The sequence below is a fragment of the Chelonia mydas genome, chromosome 2, assembly GCF_015237465.2.
Source record: "Chelonia mydas isolate rCheMyd1 chromosome 2, rCheMyd1.pri.v2, whole genome shotgun sequence".
Lineage (NCBI taxonomy): Eukaryota > Metazoa > Chordata > Testudines > Cheloniidae > Chelonia > Chelonia mydas.
Window position 1 is genome coordinate 257,386,653 of NC_057850.1, and position 18,982 is coordinate 257,405,634.

Here is an 18,982-nt window from a genome sequence, read left to right on the forward strand (position 1 = left end):
AGCAAAGGGACTGATCCCCTTCCTGCAAGATAATGAGTAAGACCCACTAAACTCTCCGATAGCTGCTTCCATTGTTTAAGGGGAAGACTGGTCTATAACATCAAGTTCATTCACAGGGGAGATGGCACGGTGTGGTGGGTCAGGCACTGGACTGGGAGTCAGGAGACCTGGCTTCGCTTCTGACCTGCTGTGTCCCCGAGTCACTTCCTTTCCCATTCTGTTTCGGGGCAGGGACAGTCTCACCGTGTATATACAGCCCCCAGCACAAGGGGGCCCTGATCACAGCCTTTGGATGCTACCACGAATACAAATCAGTTGAGATCAGAGTTGAGACCGAAGCAAATTTGAGTTTGGAATGAGGACAGCAAGAATCTGAGGTTCCAGAGGAAAAGAGCCCGTAGTGTATTCAACCCAGCTCTCTGTAAACGCAGAATTCTTCCTACGGGGTGTTTTCTAGTGTTGAGTATTCCTGAGCGGTAGCTTTCTACTCCTCCCCATGGGTGGCGATTCCAGCCTCATACAGCTCACTGGTAAATCGTTCTCCCTAATACAGAACCCAAATCATCCCATCCCACCCACTCCTGCCTCACCAAACAAATCCTGCTCCCTCCTTGGCCTCGACAGCCTTGCCATTGTTGTGGTCACAGCTTACACAGCTATCCGCACATGCTGCTGTCCCTCAGAAATCCACCCCTTGGCATTCTGATCCTATTCCTTGCCTTTGACTAAACTCCCTCTGTTTTGTCAGCACCTGTCTAGCAATCAGGAGCCCAGGCCGGAGTGCAGTATTCCAGGCTCACGGGCACTACTGAGGGGGCACTGTATGGGCTTTGGAATCTCTGCTTGTATCCAGCCTCTCCCCTTCCCCTGGTGTGTAAGGACAGATGTGCAGTAGTCGTTTTGGGTCACAGCGTCCTTCACTCGCTAGATTGTGGCAGTCCACCCCCCGCAAAAGTCCGTGGGAAATATAGAATATGAAAATTTGGCTCAATGCTGCAGTCCGCGTGAGGTCCACGACTCTACTCCAAGGCAATGAATAGGGGGCTGTCTAAGGACAACAAGGTGGGGAGAGGCAGTGTGGTCTGAGGGAGGAGGCACTGGCCAGGATGTCAGGAGGCCTGGGTTCTAATTCCTGGTTCTGCCACCAAGTCACCACGAGACTGTGGAAAGTCAGTTACTCCGTGCCTCAGTTTCCCCATGTGCAAAACAGACTATGAGCCCCTGTTTTCTTTGTAAACACTTTGGGATCCTTGGATGAGAAGCACTAAGGGTTATCAATTGGTATGAAATCTATATCCTCTTTCAGCCTTGCTTACGAAGAAGCAAGTTGGCTCTCGGGGGTTTTCCACACTGCCACTGAAATATGCTGGCGGAGAAAGTGTAAGGCCATTTCAGTGCAAGTATTGCCAGCCATTTAAAAGCCGCAGGGCCGTCTTGCGGGCTCTCCTGCACCGGCAGATACCTGTGCCAGCAGAGAAGTCCCTTTGTAGTCAATGGGAAGCGTGAAGCTCCTTGCCACACAACAGTCATGAAAAAAGACTGGCCCAAGCACAAAATCCACTCCCCTTCGCCATGATGATCATGAAAAAACTCGCCTTCTTCTCCCAACTCTGCTGCTGTGCCAGTGTGGTCTGGTGAACAAGGCACCCGACTAGGAATCAGGAGAGCTGGGTTCTGTTCCTGGCTCCACACTGACCTGCCGCAAGGCAGAGCAGTGCCCTGTGCCCATGTGGCCCTCCCATTCTTTATGTCTATTTCCACTGTAAGCTCTTTGGGGCGGGGACTGCCTGTCACTCTACAGAGCCTAGCACAGTGGGGTGGGATCTCGGTTGGGAGCGCTCTACAGTCATAATTTTGTCCTCTCTTGGACATGGAGGAGACACCAGTTACCGAGAAAAACTGAAGTCCCTGTAGCAACGCAACGGGCTGCTCTCAGATCAGTCACACCGCTGTCTAGTTACGTTCAGAAGGACAGAGAGCTTTTACCATTCCCCTTGCTTGGCTCACAAGTGACTTGCAGGCCAAATATATTCTTTCATTTCATTTCATTTTATTTTTTTTAAATTTTTTTTACATAAAAAGTTCAGTAAAAATTGGATAAAGTAAAATGATTTAAGCAGTAAAATCAATCTTATCAACATAGCACAAGGCCTGCCAGAAACCCAGAGGCAGCCTGTTCCTGAATATTTACATGATAACAGATTAACCTTGCAGGAGAACAAAAAAACAAAAAAACAAAACTATCCTTACAAAGTGTTCCCGTGATATCAGCACGTGTTGGGCTAAAAGCAAAAAAAATTATCAATATATTCACATATACGTTAAAATATAATACAGATCTCGGGGACACAAGATGTGCGCATGGGTCAGTGCGCCTAACAGCACCGCCAGATTTGAGACCCGGGTTTGCCTGCAAAGAGGAAGAGGATGGAAGGAGCTGTCTCCACTCCGCCGCTCTGCGTCGCCCTCCTCACTCCCAAACAGTGGGCAACTGCTTCATTTCATACAGAAACAGGGATATTTCTGTCAAAGAATAGGCAGGGTCAGGTCAGAATTGAGAGTCCCGTCCAAGCCAACAGCCTCTGAGGTTAGCGGGGAGGATTCCTTCTCATCAGGTCCAAAAAGGATGGATCTCTCCTTCCAAAGGTTAGAGGTGGTTATTCTAAGTCCGTGTCCTCTTTGGGCTTATAAACTGCCCCAAACTTCTGCATGTATTTCTTAATGTACTCCTTAGTTTTGTGCTTCACATTCTCGTTGCACTCCAGATCCTCCGGGTTCTTGCAGTATTTCAGCTCCTTGTTCATCACACCATGAGTCAGCTGGAAAGGAAGCAAGAAATGCAAAGGTTATTCATTGATCCAGGACGCTGGAAGGTACCTGGAAGGATTTCATACATGTGCGGATGGTTGGAATGGAAAGGGGGACTTTCTTTTGGGTGGAAACAGGGATTTTTGGACAAGATATTCTGCTATCTAATGGATTACTGGATTGAGCTGGCACTCCAGAAATATTGCTCCTATCTACCCTCCCTCATCATAAAAGAACAAGGGAAAATCCAGTGAAACCGAGAGGCTGCAAAAATTTAAGATAGAAAGAAATCCCCTCTCACACAATGAATAATTCACCCGTGGAACTCATTGCTACTAGATATGTGCGTCCAATAGCATAGTGGGATTCCAAAAGGATTATATATGAATATGGGTAGGGAGAACATCTACAATTACATTACATTAGACGGAACAAAACCCCCTCGCTGCCCCAGCGCCAACTGAGCCACTGAGGGGAGCTAGGAAGAAACTTCCCCTACAGGAAAGTTGTCCGACAACTGACCAAAACAGCCTTTTCTCCTTCCTCAGAAGCAGCTGGCACTGCTGGCCACTGTCAGACAGGGTCGGAAACTAGATGCACCACAATTCTCCTCCTATCTTCAGTTGTGGTATGCTGCCCACAGTGCTTCACGGTCCTTTGGCAACACAGGAAGTCACTGAAAGGAAGTGCCCCCAGCACGCCTTTCCACCAGCATGCTCGCTTGTCACATGCCTATGGACTGGGGGCAGGTGTGGGTGAAGCTAGGGATTTGTGATCCAGCCCCCTAGGAGCAGAGAAGGCCCAGAGGGTGCAGAGGGCTTAAGCCCCAAGGGTTGTTTGAAAACCACACCCATCTCCTCTGCATTAGCTCCCCCAACATGGTGGGCCTTCCAAGCACAGCACCAGGAACTACAGCTTCTTTGGGGTTACTGACTGGAAAACGATTCCTGCATTTGTTTTAACCCATGCGTGCACAGATGCTGCAATAAAGCCAGGGTACCTTGCGTGCCAAGTGTTTGAAGTCTTCCGTTGTGGTTATCCTTCCTACTTTGCAGTCAGGTTTGCGGTAGGGGTTCAGGCACTGCACGATGAACTGAGACATCTGGAGATGGGAAAGAGACACACTAGTAAACAGGAGCGCCTCATGCCATTGCTGATTAGCTACTGACAGTTCTGGGCCCAGGAACATTTGCCAGAAGCGGTAAAACCCATCCCTCCAAACCTCCTCCCACACGACATTTGGGCTTTCACAATGGTGAATTTAGAGGCAACCATCAATAGAGCTGCAAGCTAGTGTAAAACAATTAAACCTTCTTAGTGGAGTCTAAGGGACGGATCCCACCTCCCACTCACACCAGCAGTGACTAAGAAAAGACCAAGCTGCAGTGTGTTCAATCAAGTTGTAGATTTGTGGCAGTTGCCATCTTTGGCTGTCAGACTGGGTGGATTGACCGGGGACCTTCACAGCTAAAAGCCTATAGCTTGCGGTAAGGAGCAACAAGCTCTGTAACGACTCTTATCCTCTGCTTACGGGCACAGAGGAGGACCTATAACACACCCACACCAGTGGGTTACACACACTCTTGCTGAGTAATTGTTACACGATTTCCCTAGGGCCACCTATACTTTCTTCTTATAGCTAATTCCTCTCTCAACACACGTGCTCCATGCACTATAAGCACACACAAGATTCCAGCTAAAACAGCGAGCTAGCTTTTGAAAAGTAACCACCTCATTTTATTACACGGAAAAACAAAAACGGTGGGAAAAACGTAACCATGGACCCAATCCTGAACTGCTTCCCCAGGCAAAGTTCCCTTTACTTCCATAAGAGTTCAGCCTCAGTAAGGTGCTCAGGATGGGCCTTCTGTGTGCAGCCTTCAGGGTTATGAGTATCTACAGTCCCAGAGCCTTTACATCCCACCTGCCCTGCAGGATGGGAATTGGGTTTTCCCTTTAATATGGTAACTCAGGGTTATCGACAGGTATTCAGCCTGCAGCCAGAGTCTCATCCGATCAGGACGCAGTCACTTCCAGAGTGTGGCCTACCTTACCACAGTGCACGGGAAACGGCTCCTCTGCTTTTGCTCAGCTGCAGCAAGTCCTGATCCACCCTTTTGCCCTAAGAAGAACCCTAAGTAGGGAGTGTTTTACAGTCCTGGGTCCTTCACTCTGCCTGCCCTGAAGGATGAATTCCACTGAGTTGCTATAAAGTGACCCTCCCTTCCTGAGAGAGACATGGTGGTGAAATCCTATCCCATGTAAGTCATCATGAGCTTCGTCATTGACTTCAGTTGGGCCAGCATTTCCCTCAGGGGATTCTTAAGACTCCAAGACTGAATAGTAGCTGGTCTATGGGATTATTGAATTATGAGCCCAAGTAAAGACTCAGACTAACCTCTTCTGCAAAGGACAGGACATTCTGCTGCCCTCCAGCCCGCTGCTTTAGAAAGCCCATCTCAAAACCCTTACCTCTTTCCTGAACACTTCTTTGCTCTTCTTAGCCAGCTCACTCGAAGTGTCGGCTTCTGCTGTTTTGGGTTTTTTGGAAGACTGTGGGGGAGAAAAAAGTCAAACTGTCACTTTCTGACTTATAAACACAAAATACAAACCAAACCAAGATGGCCCCACGCTGCTGCAACACGAGAGACATTTCCCCATTCCCACCACTGATATTACAAGAATGTGGGGCTGGCCCAGCAGCCTCTCTTCCAAGTAATTTTGAGGAGTAAGAATTCCGATGACAAGGGAGGGTTATCACGTACCGCAGAAGTCCATCATTACTGGAGCACATGACTGGGCCTGAATGTCTTTTGTGAGTTAGAAGCCTGATCTGTTTCTGCATTAAGACTCCTTGTGCTCATCTGCAAGGCTCTGTATCAGCCTGCATCTCAGCACTCCTTGCATTCTACTCCTCCACAGTGCACCCTAAGCCCTGGCCACTCCTCTCAGAGGGCTTGTCTACACAGGGAAATTGACTGGCATAGCTACAGCACATTATTTACTCCAGTATGGCTATGCTGGTATAAGTCCGCTATGTAGACAAGCCCTCAGGCTCTTTTCTTCCTCCCACTTGCAATTCACTGCCGTTAAACATCCTACTCTTCTCCAGACATCTCAAGACTCACTGCTGCTGGCTCACTTTCCATCGCTATTCTCGGCTCCAGAGCTAGTTGTTCTCCCGCTCGTGCCTGACCACACTGAAAACAAGAAAGCACAAAATCGTAATAAAATGGATGATCTTTGCAAATCACTCATTTCCTCCTACCCATTTATTTCCCCAGCTTCCCCTCCTCCATGTCCTGTTCTTATGTGCTCTAACTCAGCATATGAGCTCCTCAGGCCAGGAAACGGATTTTCTCTCTTCTCCAGGGAGCTATATAAATAATCACCATCCAAAAGTGAAGAGAATGTTAAGGTTGTAGAGTCAAGCACTTGAAGGTTTGTATATGGCAGAATTAAGGAAAAGATAGTACGTGATCATGGAATTAGAGATGGTACCATAATGTATATGCACAAGGGAACTGAATCAACATGGCACAGGCCACCTTAATCTGGCCCCCATGCATGTATATATTATGGTACGGTCTAATCACATGATCACATACTATTTTTTCCTTAATTCTGGCATTTCCTAACTTTCGGGGGCTTGACTTTGCAATTTCAGTGTTTTTAACGATCTTGTAATTTCCTAATTAAAAAACAAAATAAAACAACATTTCTGTTTTCTCAGTTTATCGCGTGGAACCAGAATGACCCCCAACTCAAGTCATCAGCAAGGTTCAGACCATTGGATCCGCAGCATAGTTCTCTACCATTTGAGCTAACAGAGTAACTGGTAGCAGTAGCAGGTGATTAACTTCTGTGCGGGTCAGGCAGGGGGATGAGAGAGACACTTTGCCACTCAGTTTCACAGCCATTTGTCTCCAGCCTGCCTTTCACCCCCACAGTCTCTCTGCCTCTGCTCCTATCCACCTTCCAACCCTTTCCCCTCACCCTCTGGCTTCTAAAATCCCCTGCTTCTATTCCCCCTCTGCATTTGAGTCAGGATGTTTCCTCCTCCGCTTCCATGCTGCCTGAGCGCCAGCAACAGGAGCACAAGCACTGTGCTTTCAGTTCTGGTGCCCAGTGCCACAGCTGCCAGAGCAAGTCCGGATTCACAAGTCCTGCAGGCCTGGACTAGAGCACGCTCCGTTGCTCTGTGGTGAGGGTACACGCTATGTTTCATTAAGCATGCTCAGTGCAGACCCCATTAGCTGCCAGACTGAAATCTCTGCAGAGCACATGTAAACCAAGATTTTTTCAAAGGCTCATAACTTCAGAGGCCAAATTTGGAAAACTTTTCACATTGCAAATTCCTGCTGGAAGGAATGGAGCTTCTCAACGAAATGACTGTCAGAATTTTTTAAACCTGGGGGGGAAAAATGGCTACCACCCTTTCGTAACTGTTGTTCTTCGAGATGTGTTGCTCATGTCCTTTCCATGTCAGGTGTGTGCACGCTGCATGCGCCAGAAGTTTTTCCCTCAGTAGTATCTGTAGGGACCAGCTCTGGCATCTTCTGGAGTGGCGCCACCGCCTATGTGCCCGTATAAGGTGCGGCCCTTCAGTTCCTTCTTGCCAGAACTCTGACAGAGGGGCAGGTCATGGAATGGACATGAGCAACATCTCGAAGAACAACAGTTACGAGAGGTAAGTAACTGTTTTTTCTTCTTCGAGTGCTTGCTCATGTTTATTCCATGTCTTGTGACTCCCAAGGAATCTGAGGCAGGCAGGAGTTCATGGACGTGTCGACTGCACACAGCTCTGCCAAAGCCAGCGTCATCTCTGGCCTGCTGGGTGATGGCATAGTGGGTTGCGAAGGTGTGGACTGATGACCACGTCACGGCTCTGCAGATGTCCTGGATAGGGACATGTGCCAGGAAAGCTGCCGACTACACTTGAGCCCTTGTGGAATGAGCTTGGTGAAGGCACAGCCTGTGCCAGCTTGTAGTAGGTATGGATGCAGGTGGTGATCCAGGAGGAATTCACCTGAGAAGACACTGGGAGACCCTTCATTCTGTCAGCCGTTGCAATGAAAAGTTGAGTAGACCTGCAGAAGGGCTTGGTTCACTCAAGGAAGAAAGCCAGGGCATGCCTGACATCTAGTGTGTGTAGACGCCTCTCCTCGCTGGAAGCATGTGGCTTCGGAAGGAAGATATCCTGATGGACACGGAACTGTGATATCACCTTTGGCAGGAAGGCCGGGTGGCGATGCGGCTGGACCTTGTCCTTGTAGAACACCGTATACGGGGGTTCTGACGTTAGAGCCTTAATCTCGGAGGCTCGCCTTGCCGAGGTGACAGCTACAAGGAAAACAACCTTCCATGACAGATGTAAAATACAGCAGGAGGCTAAAGGCTCAAAGGGAAGGTCAGTGAGGCTGGTGAGGAGCAGGTTGAGATCCCATTGGGGAACTGGATCCCAGACCTGCAGGAAAAGTCTCTCAAGGCCCTTCAGGAACCTGATAGTCATTGCATGCGAGAAGACTGATTTACCTTGGATGAAAGGCCGATATGGCTGCCAGGTGCACCTTGATCGAGAGGGCAAGGTGCTGGTGCTTCAAGTGAAGCAGCTAATCCAGGATGGACTGTAAAGATGACTGAACTGGAGAAAGGTTCCGCTCCAACGCCCAGCAGGAGAAGCACTTCCACTTTGCCAGGTACGTAGCTCTGGCGGAGGGCTTTCTGCTTTCTAAGAGAACCTGCTGAACCTGACTCAAGCAGGCTTGTTCCTCAAAACTCAGCCACACAGCATCCATGCTGTGAGGTGCATGGAGGTGAGGTTCGGGTGCAGTAACCGTCCCAGGTCCTGCAAGGTCGGGAAGCGTCCATGGGGGTGTCACCGCTAAGTACATGAGCATGCCGAACCAATGCTGGCAAGGCAAGGCCAGGGTGGTTACAATGACTCTCACCTTGTCCCTCTTGATCTTCAAGAGGACTTTGCTGATCAGTGGGATTGGTGGGAAGGCCTACGTCAGGGCACCTGCCCATGACAGGAGAAAGGCATCGGATAGTGAGCTGCTGTCAGGACCTTGCAGAAAGCAGAACTGGCGACATTTTCTGTTCTGCCTGGTGGCGAACAGATCCACTTGGGGAGTTCCCCACCTCTGGAAGATCATCCTGATGACCTCCAAGTAGAGGGACCACATGTGGCGAGAGAAGAAGGACCTGCTGAGGCGATCCACCAGCGAGTTCTGGACACCAGGGAGGCACAGGGCTTCTAGATGGATAGAGTGCTGGATACAGAAATCCCACAGGAAAAATGCTTCCTGACAGAGGGCCGATGACCTTCCTCCTCCCCATCTGTTGACACAGAACATGGACGCCGCGTTGCCAGTCAATACTTGCACCACTTATCCGGACTGCTGGGGAAGGAACACTTCGCAAGCCAGACCGATGGCCATGAGCTCCTTGATGTTTATACGTAGGGACAACTCTTCCTCGGACCACAGGCCTGGAGTTCTTAGTGTGCCAAGGTGGGCTCCCCAGGCCAGGTCAGACACATCCAAGATTAGTGACCCCGGCACTCCCTCTGACATGTGACATGGGTTGGACCACCATTCCAGGGAGGTGAGTATATGTGGCGGAATCGGGAGGACCTTGTCCAAGTGATGCCTGGCTAGGGAACAGACCGACACCAGCCACATCTGGAGGGGGTCTGAGGTGCAATCGTGCATGCTGAACTATGTAGGTGCACACTGCCATGTGTCCCAACAGCCTGAGGCAGACTCGGGCTGCAGCGAGCAGGTGGTTGGTGACTTGGGCAATCAGGTCTGACATTGCTCTGAATCAGAGTTCTGGGAGGAAAGCCCTGGCTCGGGTAGAGTCGAGGACAGCTCCGATGAACTCTATCCTTTGCGCCAGGACTAAAGTTGATTTCTGTTCATTTATCAACAGCCCCAGCGCTTGGCAAGTGGCTTGCACAACTGTAATGCTGTGTTGAATGTGCTCCCTCGAGTGACCCCTTATGAGCCAGTAGTCTAGGCATGGGTCTGAACCCCCCGGCATCTGAGGAAGGCTGCAACCACCGCCATATATTTGGTAAAACTCTTGGCTCTGTGGCCAGGCCAAACAGGAGCACTGGCCCGAGGGCACTGTGACCTCCTCGACCTCTGAACCTGAGGAGGAAGGGTCCTCCCTTGGGGACCCAGGCGGTGCCACTCCTGCCTCCATCTCCCTACCATACTGGCCCTCCCGGCGCTTATCACTTGGGGAGTGGTCCTGGGATTTCGGTGCTCGGTGGATCAGTGATGGTAATCTGGTGATCGACGCCTAGAGCTGGGGGATCGGTGCTGGGGCTCTGGCGACTAGGGGGGGGAAACATGGAGATCGTCGTCATGGCTCCGGGAACCAGCGTCACTAGTCCAGCGACCAGCATTGCAATTCTGGAGAATGGTGGTGTGGTTCTGGAGACTGACACCACGGCTCAGGGACCAGCACTGTTGCTCCAGGGACCTATGCTGCTCCTCTGGAGGTCTGCACTGAGTCCAGAAAATGGCGCCACACTTCCAGGGACTGTTGCAGAGAACTCTGGCAGGTCTCAGCGGGTTCAGGAGATTGCTGCCGTGACACCACCTTTTCCTTACAGGACATCGGGGAGCACCCTCTCCCGGTGTGCTTTCTCTGCTTCTTAGCAGGCACCGGGGATGGAGATCGGTGCCAGGCAGATGTCGGCGCTGATGGCATGCTTCGCATGGATGCTGGTGCTTGGCACCCAGTCCGAATGGGCTGGCTCCCTGAGGAACGCTCTTAACCTTATGTCCCGCTCCTTCTTGGTTCGCGGCTCGAAGCTTTTACGGATGTGACACTTGTCGCAGACGTGGGTTTCCCCCAGACACTTTAAGCGGCTCTGGTGGGGATTGCTGCTGGACATAGGTTTCTTGCAGCGCTCACAATGTATGAAGCCCAGGGACCGGGGCATGCCCCATCCCTGGACTAAGACCCTTAAGGGACTAACTAACCTGTCTCTATAACTACTCTAAAAAAACTAATAAAACTACAAGAACTATCGTCTGACAACTACGTACACTTAGAGAGAACCACCGGTAGATTCGCTTGCCAAGGCAAGAGAACATTCCAGCACTGCTACCGGAGATACGAAGGAATTGAATGGAGGAGGAGCTGGCCACACCCCTTATACCAGCGTATGCATGCATGACTTCAGAGGGCGCCAGAGCCGGTCCGCTATGGATACCACTGAGTGCATATGGCAAGCACACACACCTAACGTGGAATGGACATGAGCAAGCACTCGGAGAAGAACAATGTATTTTCTCTTATCTAGTTTTCAGAAGTGGCTGAACCATCTTAGCTGAAACTTTCAAAAACAATTCAGCCTGAAGCAGCCACCCAGCACAGAAAACTGCAGCCCAAACAGTTAAAGGTTGGCAAAGTTATAAACAACTGTCTTATAACAGTGTTAGCCAACCTGAACTTTAGGTATAGCTAGCACTCCGCCTGTAACAAACGGCAGATCTGTTACACCAATAATGAACATCACTTTGATTCCAAGGGGAAATACTGTCCTGTTTCAAAGGGTCTTGTGCTCAGGAGCACACACATATATTTTCATTCTGTTCACCGTTTGGAAGTCCCATGCTGTGCAATCAGAGGCAAGTTTTCAGTATTGCCTTTCATGCTACAGGACACCAGGGAGACAGTAGTGGAAATATCCATAGGGAATCCAAGACTGGATCAGAAAACTCCAGGAAACCATATGCCCCTTATGGCATACATTTTTCAGTGGAATGTGAACCTGGTTTCCCTGCTAATGGATCACTTTCAAATAGCAAGAGGAGCCTATGATTGCTGTTGCATGGGTGAAGCATGCCAGGTTCAAGTCTGCTATTAAGAAAATCCATGCAGGACACGCTGATTCTACGCAAACTCCTCTGTCGCAGTGTCACTGAAACATTGGAAATGCTCTGCTGTGTCGGAGGGAAAAGGCAGCAATGAATAACAGAGCAGAGGGGGTCTGGGAGAAAGTCCTCCCACTCCCGCGAAACAGGGTTTGTCTGCAAGGGACATTAGAGTGCAGCAAGCCAGCATGTGAACCTACAGCGCACTAGCCGTAACATCCCACATGGACACTGCTAGAGTGCACTACGAGCTCTGTAGTGTGCTTTGAGGCACTCCCATTTCAAAACAGCAGTACGTCAAAGTATACTGCAAAACCTTCAGTGCATTGCATCCCATGTGGACACTGCCACAATTGCGTGACAGGCTAAAGCACTGTAGATTCACACCCAGGTTTCCTGCACACCAACATCCCATGTAGACAAGCTCACATCTTCCATGGAAAAAGCTAAAATTTGCAAGCCTGGCTACTTGAACACAACTGGTTAATTCAGAGAGACCTAATTCAGGTTCTCTGTGGATTACTGTGGTTAGCATTATTAGTGCTCAAGTATGTTTAGCTAGAGGACAGGAGGAGGAAATTGGAAGTTTTTTTCTCATTTTATTTCATGCATGTTAACGTGCTATTACAAATGCAATTATGATTCTAAATTTCTTTCCTTAACCTTCAGCACCATGGCTGCTTTCGTTTCTGGGGCTTAAAGCTCTTCTCACTGTTTACAGGATGGGTCTGCCCCACTTCCCCAATACTTCCCCCCATATTTTTGTGGAAGGGAGAGATGTCAATGCTTGAAGCTATTAGACAGCACTGGCTTACAATCTGCCAACTATATAGACCTGTGGGGTGCATTATTTTATGATAAATGTTTCTAAAGTTTTGTTTTTAAAGGGATATTATGTTTATACAAAGGCTCAGCACGGCTCTCCTTTCGTAATCAATGGGACTATTCACTGAGACACTACCTAAAGCTATCTTAGAAAAAGGACCAAAAAAATGGATTAGATGGCATGTAATACTCCATCTAAACTCCCCAGGTTTAACACGCTTTACATAGCATTCAACTCTCCTGCATAATGTTTTCAAACAAGTGGCATCATTCTGTGCATTACACTACCAGGAAGAGAGGAACTATTTATTATTTTACAGAACCCAAAGGTATGCTAGGCTTTTCACAATGCAGGGAGAAAACCCAGCCCTTGCTTCGAGGTTTGCTGGTGCTTGACACAACCAAGTAGGGACAACAAACAGTAGTGAGGGATGGGGCAGGGAAGGGTGAGAGCTGTATAGCAATAAGAGGACATGGTTATCTGGACTGGTCATGCTCACCTCATGGAGGTTCAATAACCAGGTTAGTGGGTTTTTGGGAGGTTTCTTTGTTTTAAAGTTAGCGGTTATCAGAAATTACGGAGTCATTGTGGGCACTGTAGACATCCTGCAGTTAACCCAGGGCCTCTCACTCCACTGAAATGTAAAACAACTGACATGCAAGCTAGACACACAAGAATCACTCCCACCCATTACCCAAGTGCAGCTACCTCGGGGTAAAATGCAGCAGCTGTAACTGCACAAGGCAACGCTACCCAACAGTCCAGTGGAAATGGTGAAGAAGAATGGGGTACTCAATTGAAATTGCCAGGGTCATTTAGGGAGACAGGTTGCTCCACCTGGAATTTGACCAGGCACCCAGATTAATACGCATTCTCTTACATTCCTAATTCAGGATAGGAGTTCCCAGCTTCACTCTGGCATGCTCAGAGCCCCACCCAGATGGCTCACCAGCAACCCTATGCTAGGAATAGCTGGAGTAGATCCAAGAGTACCATATATCTTTGTTTGATGTCTCCATATAAATACATCTGAAAGTGCGTGATATCTGACTGAAGAGTGGTAAACGCTTTTAAGCCAACCCAATGGTGCAACTCAGTAGCGAACGAAGGGTAGAGTTTGAATCTGGGATCACAAAGCAGTGGGAGCTGGGAGTGTCTCAGAGATGCTCAGTTCCTCATGTGCAACAAACTGGTGACAGAAGGATGCTTTGTGGAAAACGTGAGACATTTTAGTTTGCATTGTGGCACTTTGGGGGATAGGAGAGGCTGGTGGCTCATAGGCAAGAAAAACAAACTGGACCAAATTGGAGCAATGTGTCCTGAAATGCTACACAAGGAGTTCTTTGACTCCACCTGTTTTCTCCCTTCTAGTCTGTGAAGGGACAATTAATCTGTTGACATAAGTTCCTAAAAACTTAAAAATGAGAGCTCATAGTCTGAAATATCAGGTTGCCATATGGAAAAATCACATTTCATTGCAGCACCAGGATCCAATATTAACAGGTATGGCACACAGCCAGCTTATACTGCGTTTTATATCACCACTAGCACAAAGACATGGGAAGTCAGACTGGCGTGCTCTCAGACATTTGGCAGGGCCATTTTCATTTCATTTTACATCCCCGTAAATCTGACGTGCTGAGACGGAGCTGGCCTTGAGGGAGCCGTGAATCACCTGGACCAAGAAGAAAAGGAGACGCAGTATGCAACAAGCACGTTTTATCTCCGCAGGTTTTTTTAAATACATGGGGTGCTGGAGTCTAGTTTGCTTTGGGTCTGTTCAGCCAAAGTCCAGCTTTATCCACTCCTCTAACCAAACCTGGATATTTGGCAGTAGCTGCCAGCCATTTATTAGCGAAGTAGTGCCAAAAATACCTTCGGAAAGGGCCTTGCTAAATCATCTTGATTTTACATTCGACATGGACACCATCCGGACCAGTTAATCACTCAAAAGCAAAACAGGATTTTCAGATGAGGTTAATTAATGGTCCTGTGAAGTTAGTATGCCCTAATGATAAAAAAGTCAGGGCTTTAGTGCAGATCTTTACCTTGAGAGGCATCTGTTCCTCTCTCTTTCCTTAAAAAGTAACTCTTGCTGGTTTCAGTCTGGGATCTCTCGCCAATTAAAATTTCAAAGACAGAAGCAAGAAACAGGTAACCGTTTTTAATAACCCATGCACTACTTTAACCAGCTTAAGTAGTACGCAATGCAAACTGGTCCTGTCTGTTGTATACAAATACTATAAGACTCAGATTTGTTGAAATTCAAAGATATAGCTACAGTTGCATTTGGCAAGTTCCAAGGGACACTATTCACTTACCTATTTGAACTAATAACTGATATCAAGAAGGTTGAAGTGTTAAATGCCTATTTTGCTTCAGTCTTCATTACAAAAGGTTAATGGTGACCAGATACTCAACAAATTAATACTAAGAACAAAGGGGAGGGGATGCAAGACAAAATAAAGAGAGAACAGGATGAAGAATATTTAGATTAGCTAAATATATTTAAATTGGCAGGGCCTGATGAAATTCATCCTAGGGTACTTAAGGAACTAGTTGAAGCAATCTCAAAACCATCAGCAATGATCTTTGAGAACTCATGGAGGACCGTGGAGGTCCCAGAGGATGGGAGAAGTGCAAAAATAGGACCCATCCTTAAAAAGGCGAACCAAGAGGAATTACAGACCAGTCAGCTTAACTTCGATACCAGGAAAGATACTGGAACAAATTACTAACAATCCATTTGTAAGCACCTAGAGAACAACAGGCTTATAAGGAATAGCCAGCATGGCTAAAACAAATCATGCCAAACTATCTAATTTCCTTCTTTGACAGAGTTACTGGCCTAGTGGATTGGCAGGGAGGGGGGCATGAAATGGAAGCAGAAGACGTGATTTATTTTGATTTTGCTAAGGCTTTTCACACAGACCCACATGACATTCTCATAAGCAAATTAGGGAAATGCAGTCTAGATGAAATAACTATGAGGTGGGTGCACAACTGGTTGCAAGACCATACTCAGAGTAGTTATCAACAGTTTTCTGTCAAACCGGGAGGGTGTATCTAGGGAGGACTTATGGGGGGGGTCAGTCTTGAGTCTGATATTATTCAATATTTTCATTAATGACTTGGATAATGGAGTAAAGAGTATGCTTATGAAGTTTGTGGATGACACCAAATTGGGAGAGGTGGCAAGCGCTTTGGAGGACAGGATTAGAATTCAAAATGACCATGATAAATTAGAGAATTGGTCTGAAAACAAGATGAAATTCAACGAAGACAAATTCAAAGTACCTTACTTGGGAAGGGAAAAAAAAATCAAACGCACAGCTACAAAATGGGGAACATAACTAATGGCTGAAAAGGATCTGGGAGTTATAATGGATCACAAATTGAGTATGAAGCATCAATGCGAGGCAGTTGTGAAAAAGTCTGATATGCTGCAGTGTATTAACAGGAGCACCATATGCAAGACATGGAGGCAACTGTCCTGCTCTACACTTGGCACTGGTGAGGCCTCAGCTGGAGTAGTGTCCAATTCTGGGCACCACACTCAAGGAAAGACGTGGACAAACTGAAGTGAGTCCAGAGGAGAGCAACTAAAATGACAGAAGGTTTGGAAAACCCGACCTATGAGGAAAGGGGAAAAACCTGGGCATGTTTCGTCTTGAGAAAAGATTGAGGGGGACCGGGTGACAGTCTTTAGCTATGTTAAGGGCTGTTATAAAGAGGACAGTGATCAACTGTTCTCTGCGTCTACTGAGGATAGGGCAAGAAGTAATGGGCGTAATCTGCAGCAACAGAGATTTAGGTTAGATATTAGGAAAAGCTTTCCCTCTATAAGGGTAATTAAGCGCTGGAACAGGCTTCCAAGGGAAGTTGTGGAAACCCCTTTAGTGGAGGTTTTTAATAACAGGTTGGACAGACACCTGTCAGGGATTGTCTAGGTTTACTTGTCCTGCCTCAGTGCAGAAAGCTGGATTTGATGACATCTCAAGGTCTCTTCCAGTCCTACATTTCTATGATTTTATTCCTTAGATGCATGAACACTGCTTGCTTCATGGAAGCAGAAAGATAAACAAGACGAGAATCATCACAGCCCTGAATATATTGATTTGAAATTTCTAAGAGCATTCTGCTGTGAAAAGAGGGAGCCAGCCAGCCAGACACACTGAATCACCACCCAGTATACCATTCTTTATGTTAAAATGCAGTAAAGCAGTTTCTGAGCATGCCATGCTGTTAGACAGTGACCAAAAGCCATTGGTCTTCTCCAGGCCCTTGCTGACACACCCAGCTGGAAAGTAATGCAATGCAATATTAATATCTACTCCACACGGAAGGCAACAAAAACCACTGCTCCTGCCAATCTTGCTCTACACATGAGTAACTCTTAGGCCTGCGGCTGCTCCCTTGCCTGGGATCATTTTTCTGAGCATAAGCAGATTATTACAAACAAGCGACTCACCCCATTTTGGCAAGGGCCATATAGATACTGGAGAACCAGCAGTTTTGACCACACAATCCTACCTCCATGTTGCGCAGATGTTATGCTGACTACACAGCTTACAGTCTGAATTACACAACAGTGGAGGTGAGCTCAGGGAATAATAGACAATCAAAGACTTCAGCCTTAATTTCTCCCTCTAGTAAATGACTAATGTTTTCTCTTGCCCAGCACACCCTTTCCTACCTTGCCCACCCGTACCTGGCACATCCCTGGCTTTTAGTAGATTTGTAAGCATGTTAAGTGAAAAGTCAGCTTGCACATCACACATGAAGGAATGGCATAACATTCCTGAACTGCTGCCTCTGAGTATATTTAGAGCTGGATGACACAGGCCTTCAGATCTGAGGGACGATATGCCCCCTGGTTCTCCCCCCCCGCAGCCCTCCAGAGTATAACTGCATAGCCATGGCTTGTTAATTGCTGCTACGGACCAGCGCCTGGAAGCTTACACAGGACACTGCATACACCATTTTGGAGAGAGCAGGCGAACATGGTGGCAAGTTTTAAAACAACACTTACTGAGAGGGGTGGATTAAAAGAACGATTGAGAAATACATTCCACAGGTATTGCTGGCTATTTTGAACAAGGGCTAACAACAAATCTGAATACGTATTCCTGTCTACAGCAAACAGTGCACTGGTCCTTGAAACGCAACCTCTTACAGGAGTGTTTCAAAGTTAACATTCTGGTAGAGCCTAATGAAGTGAAAAATGGTGAACAATACTTCGCACTTCTCTGTAAACCTGAATGCACGATTACTACTGTCCACATTTTACAGATGGCTAAACCGAGGCACAGGGTGAGGACGTGACTTACCCAAGGTCATCCAACAGGTGAACGGCAAGGCGGGAATAGCACCTCCATTCTCCTGCCTCCTAAATCCAGTGCCCTAGCCCCACTGTACCAATGCAAGTGCTCCTTTTTTTTTTAGAATCAAAGCAAATACGACTTTTCTCCCCCAAACCAAAAGAGTTTTGAACTTATTAAAAGAATGTGTACACATTTGCAAGGAGGTGGGCTTTTATATTCGGAAGCAAGACGTAAGTGTTTTGTAATAAAATGAATGCTGGGTTTAAATAACATTTTCACATAGAAGTGAGGCAGTTATGGGCTTTTAAGTTTTATTGTTGAGAGCTTTCTTAAACAAAGTGAATTAGTGTTAGTAACTGTATATTCTACTTGCTGGCTGAACATCAAAGCTCATTCATTTCCCTCATCTATGGTACCCAGATCAAAGGGTTAATAATGAAGAGCAGATGAGTTAATTTTGATCCTCTACAAAGCACAAAAGGTAAATGAGATACCACATAGAGAAAATCCAGAGAACAGACTATAGTCAGATTTCACAACGGAGTCTATGTATGTTTGGAAAAATCTACTTGCATCTAGGTATCTGATTGTGTCAGTAAACACAGGCGGGAGGTTATATTGCTGCCAAAAAGACAAATCCCGAAGTGCAAATTACTCCATACCCTGCTGCTGGAACTGGCTTCAAGCCAACTCTCTTGGTACAGAATTCAGCCTATTTTCCCCCCGCATGGCAACTCAACATCATGTTCAAACTAATGCAACCAGAGCCTCTTTGATGGGCACTTTTATGAACTGAGAATTAATAATTAAAGCCAAATTTGAAGTCTGCAGTGCCACGCTAAGGCTGGTTGTTACCCTCCAGAGCTAGCAAAGCTTCTCAAATAACACATAATTACAGACTCCAGCCGGTATGTGCCACAACTTGATTTAGTGGGCTGCAAGTGGTTCCAATAAAATGCATCATTTACAGAACGAAGCCCAAGTGCAGTGGTAAGATTCTGCATTTGGTGGTACAGCCAAAATACAATAATGTGGCTTGACACTGAGGAATGTTTTGGGGCCATGTGTTGTAACAGTAACATTTTAAGATCCACAGGGCCAAATGACGCTCTCACCCTTACATGTAA

The 18,982-nt window shown here is 47.2% G+C and overlaps 1 protein-coding gene across 8 annotated transcripts in view; it reads right to left on the reverse strand.

The window, feature by feature from the left end:
• Positions 1 to 2,030: 2,030 nt before the first annotated feature.
• The window catches only part of SETD2 (SET domain containing 2, histone lysine methyltransferase), a 144,197-nt gene continuing 127,245 nt past the window's right edge, over positions 2,031 to 18,982 (reverse strand). For 4 of the 8 annotated variants that reach the window (XM_043541713.1, XM_043541714.1, XM_043541712.1 and 1 more), the window contains 4 exons: positions 5,937 to 6,008; positions 5,281 to 5,361; positions 3,809 to 3,910; positions 2,031 to 2,819 (listed from right to left, as the gene is read on the reverse strand). In XM_043541713.1, the coding sequence (XP_043397648.1) occupies positions 2,658 to 2,819; positions 3,809 to 3,910; positions 5,281 to 5,361; positions 5,937 to 6,008 (417 nt within the window). In that variant the 3' untranslated portion in view covers positions 2,031 to 2,657. The remainder of the gene's footprint in view (positions 2,820 to 3,808; positions 3,911 to 5,280; positions 5,362 to 5,936; positions 6,009 to 18,982) is intronic. The other 4 variants (XM_043541715.1, XM_037891272.2, XM_037891270.2 and 1 more) reach the window with 1 other exon arrangement.